Below are 15,239 nucleotides of genomic sequence, written 5' to 3'. Positions count from 1 at the left end.
AACAGGAAATAAGTTGCTACTTACCGATTAACATAATACATTTTACAGGGATGAATCCTCATAAAAGGCAACAGTGGAATGAGAGTAATATACAGTAAGCTTTAAAAGAATACAAGAAAATACTATGGGGTTTAAGCTGGCAGCAAAAACATTTAACATTCCAAAAACGACTTTGAAAAGGCGCTTTAATAAGCAACAAGGAAGTACCAAAGGCGATTTGGGAGGACGAAGATCAATATTTTCCACTGCTATTGAAAAGGAAATTGCTGACCATATTATCACCATGGAAGCGGGTTTTTTTGGCATGAACAGTAAATATTTACGAAAACTTGTATACTAAGTAGCTGAAAGAAACAATATTAGCCACAGTTTTAATAAGAAAACCAAGATAGCAGGTGGAAATGGGTCAGAGGCTTTTTAAAGCGAAATCCTCGAATATCATTACGAACTCCAGAAAATACTTCGTTGGCAAATGGCTCAAGCTTTTAATAAACCAAATATATGTGCCTATTTTACAGAATTAGCGCATACATTAGGCGAGTTTCAATTTCCACCAGAAAACATTTATAATATGGACGAGTCCGGTTTGACAACTGTGCAAAAGAGATCGCAGAAGATTTATGCTAGTAAAGGTTGCAAACAAGTTGGTGCTTTAAGTAGTGCAGAGCGCGGTCTACATGTTACGGTCGTATGTGCAATGAATGCAATTGGAACATATGTTCCTCCTGCTTTGATTTTTCCTCGACAGAGAACGAAAGACGAACTTATGATCGATGTACCTACTGGAAGTGTAGCCTTCGCTCAAGAAAAAGGATGGATGACTTCCGACATTTTCTGTCTCTGGCTGCAACATTTTTTAAGGTATTCAGAGGCTTCTAAAATCAACCAAGTATTATTATGTTTTGTTTTCCTGCTCACTGCTCTCATCACGTTCAACCCTTGAACGTAGGATTTTTTAGACCACTTCAAACTTACTACGGTCAATAAATTCAATTATGGCTGCGACAGAATCCAGGTAAAACAGTTACCCAATTTAAAGTAGCCAGTATCTTTAATAGAGCATATTTAAAAAGACAGGAATAGAACCGTTCAATCCAGATGTCTTCGAGTATTGTCAAGTTTTGCCGTCTATAACAACACATAGAGAAAATTATGAACAGGATGTTCTGATGAGAACTCACTACCGGAACATTAGGGCATTAGAAGGTTTATTAAAAATCACTGATCATCGTCAGTCCTAAACATCTCGGTCGAAGATATTTGTCCTCCTCCTTTAGCTGGAGTATCTGAAGTAACTCAGAAAAAGGGTAAAAAAGATAACATAAAACAAAAAATTGCAGAAAGAGAAGCAAAAAAAAGAAAACAAGACGCAAGAAAAGTGAAAAGGCAAGTTCGTGCTTCAACTACAAACAGTTCTGAAGACGATTGTGAATCTTCTTTTGAAGAAGACGACTCGGACGATGCAGCTTGCATTTACTATAATGAACTATTTTCGCATTCACGATCCAAAAAAAAATGGATTTGTTGTCAAGTGTGTAAGTTTAGAATATCTTTTGGTTTAATAAAATAATTTGGTATTTATTTTATACAAAATGCAACGGGTCCATCATGGGCGTATCAAAGGGTCCATCATGAGCGCATATATGCCCATGATGGACCCTTAACAGGATTTTAGTAAAATATGAATAACTTTTGTCATCTTAATTTTTATTAAAATTTGAAACACTTGCATATTCTACAAATAACAAGACGTTATGTGGTCATATTTAAAGCTTGCTAAGTAAATAATTAAAATTATTATGGAGCTTTTTCCTTAAGGGGTCCGTCATAGGCACATTTCCCCTATTTTAATTGTATATAAGCAAAAACTCGTCATGTTTTTGCACAAATATTTTGCCATATTTAAAATTATTTTTTTTTATAAGAATAATAAAATAAATCTTCTTTCAGAAGCTATCCGTATAATTACTATAACTACATAATTTTTTGACTTATATCGTTGCAAAAAATTTTTAGATAAACAAATTAAATAACTTTTAAACTATTTGACCGATCGATTTAAAATTGTGATCATGGTTTAAGCACTACAAGACCCAACAGTATGTGTAATATAATAGTTATAAGGTTATTTTTAAAAAAGTTGAACATTTCTAAAAAACCGAAATTTACGACTTATTTTGAAACTTTGTAAGCAATAAATAAGGATAGAAACATTTAAAAAACGCCATTTTGAATATTTTTATATGATTTATAAGTTTTTTACTCTTAAATTTGTTTCAAATGCTTCACTTTTTGCTGACAATCGAAAAAAGAGAAAATTTATCGTTTTTTGACCTTAATCTGTTAATAACTTATTATTAAGTCCAAAAATTCGACTGCAGGAAACATATATATTCTTATTATAGAGATCCATACTACTCAAAACAACTGTTGTTTATCTGACCGGATGAGTGTCACGACAAAAAGCTTATTTCCCCAGCCTAAAAATGGAAAGGATGATTCGTAATATCATCTACCAACTTTTTTTATTCTATTCACTTAGATCTTTTTCATAGTTTCACTATTCCTTATTTTCGATTTCCTATGTATAATGAATTATTCCTATAAGTATGTAATAACTTCAATATTTCAGAAACACACTTCATTTATAAAACAATCATAAAATACGTCAATTTTAATTTTTGAATAGGCATCAATTGCTATAGACTGGAAAATATTAAATAAAATTAGTTATCTTCGATCACGCGCAGCAAATGGTGAAATGTAGCCGAAATCACGTGCCCATCATGAAATCTAGAAAAATTTTAATTCGGCGCGTAAGAAAATAGGTTTCCTTTCTGGTCACTTTACATTGTCACAATAAAATATTATATTTCTCATCATCATCAATGGCGCTACAACTCTTCGTGAGTCTTTGCCGCGTTTACTATTGCCTTCCATGTTTTTCGGTCCTGTGTCAGTAATACGGCACAGGATTACTGGCACAGGACCGACCACATTATATTTCTGCTTATAATAATAAAAATAATACATAAGAGCTAGATTATAAAACAATTTTTCATTGACATTAAAAATATGTCGACTGAGCGGATGAATGGAAGTCGACTATATACCTCGTCTTCTTCTTAGCCTTCTGTCGTCCATGTTTGGACATAGGCCTCTCCCAACTCCTTCCATCGGTCTATATCCTGAGCAACATATTTCCAATTTATTCCGGCTATTATTTAATATCATCAACCCATTTCATCTGTGGTCTTCCTCTTGGTCGTTTACTTTCTTAAGGTCTCCAATGTTGTATTGCAGTATTCCAACGTTGGTCTTTTTGTCTAGCAGTGTGGCCTGTGAAGCTCCATTTAAGTTTGGCAATTTTTATTGCTATGTCCTTGACTTTTGTTTTGGATCTTACCCAGTCGTTCCTCTTTTTATCTGACAGTCGTATACCTAACATTGCTCTTTCCATTGTTCTTTCTGTTGTGGCTAGTTTATTCATGTTTGCCTTGGTTAAGGTCCAGGTTTGACATACATATGTCATGATAGGAAGGATGAATTGGTTTGACACTTTGCTCCTCAAGTATTGGGGTATTTTGCGGTTCTAATGTATCCAAGTTTTCCAAATCCTGCCCATGCTAGTCTTGCTCTTCTAGTAATTTCCGCACTTTGGTTCTCTTTGTCAAGTCTCAGGATTGGGCGTAGGTAGATATATTCCTGGATTTGTTCTATCTCACTGCCATTTATAGTTATACGTCTGGGGTCATCTGTGTTTGTCATTATTTTTGTTGTTTTCATATTCATTTTTAGGCCAACGTATTGGGAGCTGGCTGCTAGTTCCCCCATCATAATTTGCAGTTCCTCGAATGTGCTCGCTATAATCACTATCTCGTCAGCGAATCTGAGGTGGTTTAACTTGTTGCCATTAACGTTAATGCCATAGGTTGACCAATTCGTAGTTTTGAAGACGTCTATTAGGGCTAGGTTGAAAAGTTTTGGCGATAGTACGTCTCACTCCTCTCTTAATGAGGATGGGATTTGTATTTTCGTCTAGTTGTACTATCATAGTTGCATTTTCATATATATTATGTATTAGTTGCCTATATCTCGAATTTATTCTACAATTATTAATAGCTTGTTCTATGGCCCACATCTCGATACTATCAAATGCCTTTTCATAGTCGACGAAGGCAAGAAATACGGGTAGTTGGTATTCATTTGCCTTCTCTATCAATATTCTCATTGTCAGCAGATGGTCTGATGTACTATATCCTTTGCGGAAGCCAGCCTGTTCAACCGGTTGGTAATTGTCTATTTTGTAGGTTAACCGGTTGTTAATAATTCTCATAAATAGTTTGTATACTTGACTGAGCAACGATATAGGTCTATAATTATGTAGATGACATTTGTCCCCTTTTTTGTGTAAGAGTATTACTAGACTCTCGTTCCAGTCTTTAGGGATCTTGCTATTATGGAAACATCTATTAAATAGCTCTGTTATTACAGGGATTGCTAATGTCTTGCTTATTTTCAAGAGTTCGGCAATTATACCGTCGTGTCCTGGAGCTTTATTATTTTTTAGCTCTTTTAAAGCTCTTTCTATTTCGAATCCCTTTATATTTGGTAGTACTTCTGATCCCACGTTTTTTATTTTTCTTTTGACGTTCTCCTTTGTTGTTTCATTAGGCTGGCCTTGCGAGCTGTACAAGGATGTGTAGAAGTCTTCGACAATATTTGTTATTTTATATTTGTCCTTCTTTTCCTTATTGTTGGCGTCTTTAATTTTGATGATTTTTTGAACTCCCAGTGCGAGTCTTAGACATTTTAAGCCTCTGTTGTTTTTAATGACTCGCTCTATTAAGTTCTCGTTCCATTTTTGTATGTCGCGTATTAGTTCTTTTCTAATTGTTTTGTTAAGTTCTCTGTATTGTTGAGTATGGCGTTTGTTTTGCGCTAGTAGTTGTCTTCTTTCCGTCATTAGCTGTTTAGTTTTATTGCTTATTTTGTCTTCTTTAGTCCTTGTTTTCTTTGCTACCTGTAGTCCTGCTGCGAGAAGGTTTTTATTTATGTTTTTATTAATCTCGTCAATTTGATCTTGATTTTGTGAAGGATCAGATTCGAACTTATCTGCTAAGACCTATCGGAATTGCTCTTCATTTGTTCTTAGTTTAAAGGCATCTATCCTCGTTGTTTTTTTAAAAAACCTTTTTCTCTCTTCTTTCATGTTAATATTTATTTTTGCTCTAACTATACGATGGTCGCTACCCGTTGTTACGTTGTTTATTGTTGTTACGTCTTCAAATATTCCTTTGTTGTTTGAGAGAAAATTGTCTATTTCATTTTTGGTAGTTCCGTTAGGTGCGACCCATGTCCAATTTCTGTTAGGTTTCTTTTTGTAGAAGGTATTCATAACATAGGTTTTCTTGTTCCAGGAATTCCATGAGTTTTTCTCCTTTTGTGTTTCTTGTGCATACCTAAAGATGTAAAATACTCAAAGAGTGTTAAATAACAGATAATCTATTTAACAACGGAACAAAATAAAGAAACAACAGATGAATCAACAGCTGAATCAGATTATTGCCACTGCACAAGGAAGCAAATAATGTCATTGTATAAGTGGCAATAAAAAACTAAACCGAAGAACAAGCGGGATTTAGGGCCGGACGCTCCATTATGGATAATATTTTCACATTAAACATTGCAATGGAAAAACAAGTGCAGAGAAATAGAGAAACCCATATAGTTTTAATAGATTTGGAAAAAGCATATGACAGTGTACCGATCTCCCAACTATGGATAGAAATGGGTAACTTGAAAATAAACCTAATTCTTATTTACGCCACTCAAAAACACTACGAACGAAACTTTGCAAGAATTAAATTGGGACAAGAAATCACCTCTCCTTTTCAAACAACAAAGGGACTAAGATAAGGCTGCTGTCTGTCACCCACCTTATTTAAAATCTATTTGGACAGATCCTTAGTGAAATGGGTAAAAAAATGTAGAAACATGGAAATAACGGTGGAAGAAAACACGCTATATACACTTTTCTTTGCGGATGTATAGTTTTTTAAGCTTTGTATGCCCCTTCAAATGTATGAGTTAATATTTATTATTAAAAAAACTATATATATATATATATATATATATATATATATATATATATATATCTTCGAAGGACGAAAATAATTGGGTAAGCAGCTGATAGACTAAGTTATACTTTTTTTACGATATCCAATATATTTCGCCTATTTTCATGGGCATCATCAGGGAAACCTACAATGATGGTCATTAGGTCAGCGGCGGCCGGCCAGGTGAAGTAGGTGAAGGTGAGGTTCATCAAAAAAATATAATTAAATTGAGACAAATAAATAAAAAATGAAAACAACATTATTATATCTAAATTCTGAAATCAATTATTTATTCTCTTTTAATTAATCTAAAAATTAAAAAAGACAACTAGCTTTATTAGCGATACGTACTTGACGGTCAAGTCCTGACCTGTGTCACTAGCCGTGTATAATAGGATTCAGGAAGAGGTGAATATAATTTTTGAAATGCAAAATCCATCTGCATCAACGTTCACGGTTGCCATGGCAACGTGACGTCAGCCTATCCTTAGTGATAGCTGAGGAAACTGGTACGTGCAGTTCCGCTTAAAAATATATTATTCGTCTTCACCCACTGTTGGATGTGTATTTGGTATTCCTATTTTTCGGAAATTTCTCTAAGCGACAATATTTAGAAATTTAGTCCATTATATAGATATTTTTATATAGTATAGTGTATAGTATAGTATTTATTAGTTTAGTTTAGTCACAATATTAATTTTATTTGTTTAGTGCACTTTATTAATACATTTCTCTGTGGTTTGTTTCAGATTTCGGATATAAAGTGTTCTCGTGGATTTCGTTTGGACAAAAATAATTTTAGAGAGACATGAATCCAATTAATGACTTCTTCTTCTTCTTCCTATGCCGTGTCCATTAACGGAGGTTGGCGACCACATTTCTAAAAATTTCTCTGTCCTTTGCAACGTGGAATAAATCGTCTACAGTCATGTTTGTCCAGTCTCAAATATTTCGCAGCCATTATTTCCTCTTTCTACCTATTCCCTTTTTGCCATCGACTCTACCCTGCATGATAACCTGCAGAAGACTATATTAAATGGTGGCTAAATTAATGACTTGGTGTGTAATATATTAGAGACTCCATTTAGGCATTGGAAAAATGAAGATAAAAGGGATGTTCTTTTACATTGTCGACCAACCAGTATTTTAAACATTTGCGTCTGATCCAGAGTGGTCGGCTGCAATCAGCATCTGACTTAGAGTGGGTGGCTGAATCGAAACTCACCAACCCCAGGCGTGGTGTTTTAATCGCCAAAAAACCCTTAATGAAATGTCGAGGTTCAGAACTAAAATACCCCAGGCAAGCAGAACTGAACAAGAAAAACTATTTTCAAGTTATTATGGCCATAAACTCTAAACATTTTTTTTTAACGAATTTTTTATGAGATTTGGGCGTGAAGTAGGTACCAAAACTCCTTTTGGCTCCGGCAAGCTTTCCTCATCTTCACTACTTTTTTAGGCCACGAGCCGCCGCTGCATTAGGTATATCTTAAATAAGATGAATTAGTTTTTTTACTTACTAAGTCAGGATGTTTATCTGGATGTTTGATTGTAAAGCAATTATACATGACAATAAACGAAAACTAAAATTACGGTACAGAATTTAAACATATTTGATATTTACAAGTTAAATTAATGTATATGTATAGTGTTGAACTAAATAAAATTCGTTTTTATATTAATTATATCTAACAGATTTATGAATTGAAGTAAGGTCAGACATTTATTTGATGTACAATTTTCTTCTTCTTCCTCTTGTGTGTTGATTTATGTAATTGTCTTTTTATATTATAAAGAATGAAGTAGCTATATCATTTCTTTTATTCTCATATATATATATATATATATATATATATATATATATATATATATATATATATATGAGCTCTCCATCAGGATTCTTGTATCAACATGAGATCGAACCATCTCATGGCAATAATAAGTTCTGCGAAAGCTGCCTTACTGTACTGAAAACTTTATAGGAACGAGATTAAGGTCATTAGGTCATTGCCTATTCCATTGTCTGTCTACTTGTTATATTGGGCAGAAATAGAGTTATTTATTTTTAAGTCCAGTTCTAGGGCTGTTCTTTTTTATTGTGTCACTTATAGGCAACACTTTTTTCCGTATATTTAATACTCCGTATGTAACATTTTTAGACCTGATTTGAAGGTTTAAAGGACTTCACGCTCAAGTAGATAGCTATTAAATAAAGCCATTTTTGTTTTGTTTAATATAACCTTACCTTAAATTGTGTATGTAACGCCCATGTTATATCTCGTTATTTTTTATAAACATCAAACCTAATAATATGTGGAGATATCAAATAACCAAAAAGTTCGATGGAATTATTCTTGTTACTAATAACCTAGAAAAACTTTTTGATGGAAGTTTTATACTTTTATTTATCAGATAAGAAGTTTCTTATCTTATCTCATATTGTGGAAATATAGAGAAACGCAGTAATTCTATAAAAGATTGGATTTTATGAATGCCTTACTCTCATCTAATTCCTACTTCTATCGTAAAAACTGTTATTAAAATTTAAAAAGAACTATCTGTTCGACTTTATTTTGACTATAAATGTCTAACTAGTAAGTTTTGGCATTTTAAAAAATTAAATTCACGGATAAAAATATGACTCGGTATAAGTTAGGTCCTGATTTTTTTTATTATTGCTCTCTTGATTATGAAAATTGATAAAACGTTTTTTTTTTATATTTTGATGACGGCTATAGGAGAGAAAGATTCGAAGCTTAACGCCAAAAGAAAAGAAAAAACTCCCGCGTTGTTGGCATTCTTCTCGTACGCTAACAATTCTCCCCTTTTCGAATTTGCTTAAATCATTGTAATTGTTTCGTAAACGGCTTCAGAGTATAATTAACTGAACTTTAATGCAAATGTGTAACAATCGCTATGAAATATTGCTGTAAATAAGAAAACAGTGCCTCTTTTTCTCGCTATATTTAATTATAACAGTGATACATCTCTTTTAATTTTAAATTTGATAATTATGGTGATAAATTTTTACAAAATGAAATATCAAAAATGTCCAGTATACCAATTTTATTTCGTCAATGAATGTCTCCCATGTAATCATTTGCTTTTGCGCAGATCTTGAATGGCAATAGTTTCAATATTTGCTTAACATTTCAGGAGGTTTATTGCGGAAATGAGACAATATGTACAGTTGATGGATTGCACTTCCGTAGCCTGTATAACGCCAGAGTCAAAGCGTTTAATAGTACCGGAGAAGGAGAATACAGCGAATTAATTGGTCTTCAGACAGCTGATGGTAAGTAATTAATTATCAATTCACATCAATCCTAATTAATTTAGTATTATTATCTAGCGGTTAAGTTTAATAATAAATAAATGATTATTTAATTATTTACCGAATACAAGAATTCCTAGTATTAAAGATACTTCAGAATTTTTTTACAGGATCAAGTTCAGTTTTTTGATCAGGAACTATCTTGATTTAAAATTTAAATGCCTGTTAACCATATCTTATGTGGGGTACAAGGTTTTTATAGAATGTAAACCTGATTTTTTAAGTGTTTCATTTCTTCTCCATTCGTAGAACTAGGGATTGCAATCCAGCAGCATTTTCAGTCCAGCTGGATTTTTGCAAGATTGGCCTGAATCCAGCTGGATCCAGCAAAATATGGAATCAAAATAAAAACACGATTTTGATGTTCATTGTTCATTTATTGTTTAAGCTTTTTAGTACAAACAAATAAAATACAAACTCAAAATAAAAATTATCTTAGGTTAGTTAATTATCTTATCTTATCTCTTTAACTTAAAGTGGTTAAGGCAAATGGTACAATTATCATGAGATTCCAAAAAAAGAACTCGTCCCCAGTAAGTCATGAAAGTGGCAAGTAGAGCTTTGCTTGTGTCGGCTGAGACTTGTCACGAATGAAATTTTATCCAAATGAACTTATCTGTTGTAAGAATAGTTCATTTGAAGCAAATTTCATTGATGGCAATATTTAGCTGATACAAGTTAATTAATATATTTTTCTTCCATGGCTTACTGAGGACGAGTTTTTATTTTGGGATCTCATGATAAAAATCAGTCTGTATTCTAAATTTCTAAACAACCGAAACATGAAATATTTAGTTTTTTGGAAGTGAAACCTTAAAAAACCTATTTTATCTATCGTCTTATCGCGTAACCTACTTCGCACAGAACTACACATATAGCCGATTGCGGAGAAAGCCCTTTCAGCCTCTACGCTGGTTTTCGTATTTTTATGAGCAGATTGCTGTAACGAGGAATCAATTCAACAGGGCTCGCCGATGTTGGTTCTATTGTTACTATTTATCTCTGTATCCATATCTTCATTTACGTCTTCATATTCATCAGTGTCGTCTATTGCTGCTTGTTCCACTTATCTTTCATATTTCTTTTTATACATCACGTCTTATACAGCCAACTGGATTCCACCTGTACAGCACAGTTGTTGATAGCAAGGCATGAGCTTGCCAACTTTCACGATAACGGCTGCGCCGTAGGTTGTGATACCAATAGTGTCGGATTCAATCATTAAACCAAAAATTTTCTACCGTTTTGCCACTAATTCAATTTAGTGTTCGGCAGTGTACTAGGCATGAACTCTGATCAAAACTAAATTCAAATGTTCTAAATTGTGCAAATGCAAATTGTGATTTTTTTGGGAGGTCCACTCTCCGAAGCTCAACGAAAATCGTTGAGTCGTTTTTGTTTTAAATTAGTAAATTTTTTAATAAAAGTTGCTTGGACTTTCTCTGCATACCTGTTAATTATCGCTCTTATAGTTTTCGGAGAAGTTGGCAATTGGAATCCACTTTTTGCGAATAACCTTTTTGCGAATAACCGTCTTAAGTCGGGTGAAGTACAAAATAAACTTAAGCTAAAACCATCTTTGCAAACCATCCTAGTAACCATACCTTCCATCGAATTTTCTCTTTCAAAGTAGGAATCAATAGTCTTCTTCGACTTTTTGCACGGAAATACTTCCTGATTATCTTCATTTTTTGAAGAGGCTGCTTTGGCGGCATTAGGAGCTGGTATATTGGTGCTGGTGCTGTAGCTTAAAGAATTGACGTTGATATTGATACAGTGTATCTTTTTAAGATGGCCTTTTAAGCCTGTTGTTGTGCGGTTGCTAATCAACAATTTTTTTGGGTTTGTAAAAAAGTCCCACAATTTTTTTTATCATCTTCAAGAGACATTTTTATATATTATTAATATTATTGATATTGAAGTAACTGGAGCAGCATTAAATCTGAAAAGAAAAAAAAGTCTGTGAAATAAGATGTAGCTATAACTCCTCCAGATAAAGAAACAATCTGTAAATGGCGACGGCTATCTGAGCGTGAGTGCGAGTGAGAAAACAAGAAGCGAGTGAAAAAGCATGACCATCGGCAGTCCTTTATAGTCTTTTCAATCCTCTTTATCTGGGCGAGCTATATTTGTTGAATGTTTTGATTAATAAAAAAAAATTAACAAACACACACTACCATCGTCCTGTGGTAAAAGGTCGTACTCGCACTGAGATAAGATCGGTGTTTAAGAAGGTTTTGGTGTTTAAGAAGGTGTTTAAGTTAAGAAGGACGTGTCTACTGTTGACTGGCCTTCTTTATTCAATTAAATGACATAAATGAAATCAAATTACTTATATTCTGTTTCCAAACAACACACACGGTAGTACGGCAGATTGAGAGAGGCACTTATTAGGCGCGAAAACACTTTTAGCGGCAAGAGCAGAAGTCAACTAAAAATTAGACAAACAAATAGAAGAGGTATAAAGGCGGCTACAGACACAACTGCAAGCTTGTCCAGCATCCTTGTTCAATATTTTTGTACAAGTATGCACAATTTGCCTTTGGCACCACACGTACAAGCATGCTTGATAAAAATAGAGGTAGTTTAATAAAATATGTCGAGCTTTGTCGCTTTTGTTCTTGTGAAAAAAAGAAAATCCCGAATAAAAAGCCTGCGGTGTGGTGTAAAGATGGTTGATGACAAGGAAAAACCTATTCTCACATTAGCTTATTAGAGTTAGACTAGATTTAGACCTGGACACTAGAAATTGTGGGCTCATAACGTTCATCTGCACCCATTCCAGAGTGCATCCCTCTTTAATCTTTGGACTTAACGTGCCAAAGACATGTCTGATTTCGGTATTCTTGAATAAACTCTTCCAATAATTTACGGTTAACCTTTTTGAGATCACTAATCATGACGAAAATTACTCAAATGCTACCTCACAAAGCAATACAACGGACGCCAACTTGTTCAAGCTTGAAAATCTTGGGTACACACGTACCGTTTTGCCTGCGCAAGCACACTTAATTCAAGCATGTATAATTAAGATCCTTTCAATCCTCAAGCCGCTTGTACAATCACAAAGCTTGCACCATATTTCCCTACAGACACTCAAGCGTACTTGTACAAAAAGATTGAACAAGCATGCTGGACAAGCTTACATGTGTGTCTGTAGCCGCCTTAAAGTCAAAGACGATGCACCGTTGTACAGTTCAATCGCAATTGTGGCACGTGCTACCTGCTAGAGCGGTAGAGTTAACCATATTTAATTATTTTGCTGCTATTGAAACCTGTATAGTAGTTTCTGTTCTGAAGATTGTTCTATCTTCAGATATTATAACTACATCACCAGCATAGCAAATTATTTTAAATTTTAAAACCTTATTTTAAACTATATATATATATATATATATATATATATATATATATATATATATATATATATATATATATATATAATATATATATATATATATATATATATATATATATATATATATATATATATATATATATATATATATATAGTCTCCCGTTTTATACCGCTGTCGCGGCTTTGGGAGTATAGCAGGGTAGTCTGCTATATCTAGGGCCTACGGTAGGTCCTTAGGCCTACGGCCTAAGGAAGGTAACATGGCCAGTGCTACGCTTCAACCGTCTATTATTACCCCTGGTTTTACCCAAAGTACTCATTTTTATTCAGGCTGAGTCGACCTGGGGCCTATAGACATTTTTAAAATGTCTAGATGTTCTTGCCGGCGGTGGGATTCGAACCCCGGACCACCAGCTTGCGAGTTAAGCATCCTACCGCTTGCGCTACGCAGTATATATATATATATATATATATATATATATATACATTTGGAAAGTTTTTAACGGAACATAGTGATTTTTAATACAATTACTGAGATCCCATGATTTGCAATTACCCAGTGTAAATTTCAGTACAACGTCGCGATGTTTTGTAAATATGTTTGTTCCACTGGATTGCTGCTCTTTCGCGATGTGTAGCAGCGTATTCGGCAGGCGTACGACAACACTGTTGTATCGTTCACCGATTTTCTGTGTTTTTAATTTATATTTAAATGGGAATAAGAACGATTTCCGAAGTGGAAATTGAAACGTCAATAAACGTATTTTAACCTTTAATTGTGGCTTATTCCCATTTAAATATAAATTAATTTAAAATGCCACAAGAAAATAACTTCAGAACAATATTCTGTGTTTTTGTGCAGATAATAATAATGTTTTATTAATAACAATTTTGTTTGTGTTCATTAGATATTATTTGAATTGGTTAATGTATAGTTTAATACAGTTATTATTCCAAATATTGTTGATAATTTAAAATTTATAAGGATGTATATGATATATCGAAATCTACAGATTTTTGCCGAAGGTATCTACCGATTTGGCAACAGTCCCAAGGAATATCACTGGCCGAGCAAATCAAATACCTTTGCCCTTTGCTTCTCATTATATCGCCATAAGCTGAAATTAAAGTAGTGTTTCTAACCATAAACCATGTATACAAACGAAGAAAAAGTATAAATTTTAAAATGGTATTTTGGGGGCAACTCGTACAGTGACATTATAAATTTATTTACTTGTGCCCATGAAGATAGGCCAATACCGATACAATCAACTATTAGTCGTATTGTTAAAAAATTTGAATCGTTTGGTTGTGTACAAAACTGTCACGAAAATGTACGGATCTACCACGAGAGAAAATAATCAACAAAGTTCAGCAAAATAGGGAAATTGATGTTTGTAAATAGTGTTGCTCAAACTAGTGATCCTTGTTCAAGCAGAACTATTGCTGAAGAAGTTGACATTAATGATGATGAATAAACAAAATGATAATGAACATTTTTTAAAAAACATTTTGTTACCGATGAATCGACATTTTCGTTACATCGGAAACATAATCCTTTTGTTGTACGATATTGGTCTCGGCATTATAAATACTTGAGTATTCCAGTACGAACACAATATCCCCAAAAACTTAATGTTTGGACAGGTATTTTGGGGGACTATATCGTCAGTCCATTTTTTATTGATGGTAATTTAACGGGAAATCAATATTTAGAATTGTTGCAAAATCAAATTATTCCAGCAGTTCAATTACTTCCTGTCAACTTTGACGATATTTGGTTTCAGCAAGACGGCTGTCCTGCTCACAATACACGAGCAGTTCAAAATATTTAGAAACCATTTTTGGAAATAAATAAATTTCTTCTCGTGGTACGATCAAGTGGCCTCCCAGATCACCAGACTTATCCTCAAATGATTTTTTTCTTTGCGGATATTTAAAAGCAAGTGTTTTTAGACATGGTTTTAAAAGAGCCCGAAATTTAGCGGAATTGAGGGACAAAATAATTCATCTTTATGGAAGCATTAGACCGGAACTGCTCAGAGATATAATAGTATCTTTGTACAACAGATTTGGTTTTTGCTCTGCAGAAAGAGGTAGAATATTTGAACCTCTATTACGTTGATTTTTTTTTAATATTATTATTATGTTATTTTTGGAATTCGTTTTTATTTTAATTTTTAGAAATCTACTTTTTTTCATGCCATTTTGGCAGTAAAATATAACAATTTTTTTTAGTAAAATAATATTTTAATTCCATATCTACGTAAAATTAAAATTGTAGGTTTTTGGCGAATTGATATGTATCCTACCTGTGTTCAGTTTTTATACTGGCGGCTTGACGAGATGCGAGCACGAAGATGCGAGATTTTATTATACGATGATCGTTTGCGTTTGGTAACGTGCGCACGTGCGCAGCAGTCGAAAA

The 15,239-nt window shown here is 33.5% G+C and overlaps 1 protein-coding gene across 2 annotated transcripts in view; it reads left to right on the top strand.

Annotated features, from left to right (window-relative positions):
* Trim9 (E3 ubiquitin-protein ligase Trim9) overlaps window positions 1-15,239 on the top strand; it is a 396,351-nt gene that overhangs the window by 365,216 nt on the left and 15,896 nt on the right. For both annotated transcript variants that reach the window (XM_072526279.1, XM_072526278.1), the window contains exon 6: window positions 9,276-9,414. In XM_072526279.1, coding sequence (XP_072382380.1) covers window positions 9,276-9,414 — 139 coding nt within the window. The remainder of the gene's footprint in view (window positions 1-9,275; window positions 9,415-15,239) is intronic.

This window comes from Diabrotica undecimpunctata, chromosome 3, assembly GCF_040954645.1.
Source record: "Diabrotica undecimpunctata isolate CICGRU chromosome 3, icDiaUnde3, whole genome shotgun sequence".
Taxonomy (NCBI): domain Eukaryota; kingdom Metazoa; phylum Arthropoda; class Insecta; order Coleoptera; family Chrysomelidae; genus Diabrotica; species Diabrotica undecimpunctata.
Note: the sequence above shows the minus strand (reverse complement) of the source record. Positions and strands in the feature narration are given on the sequence as shown.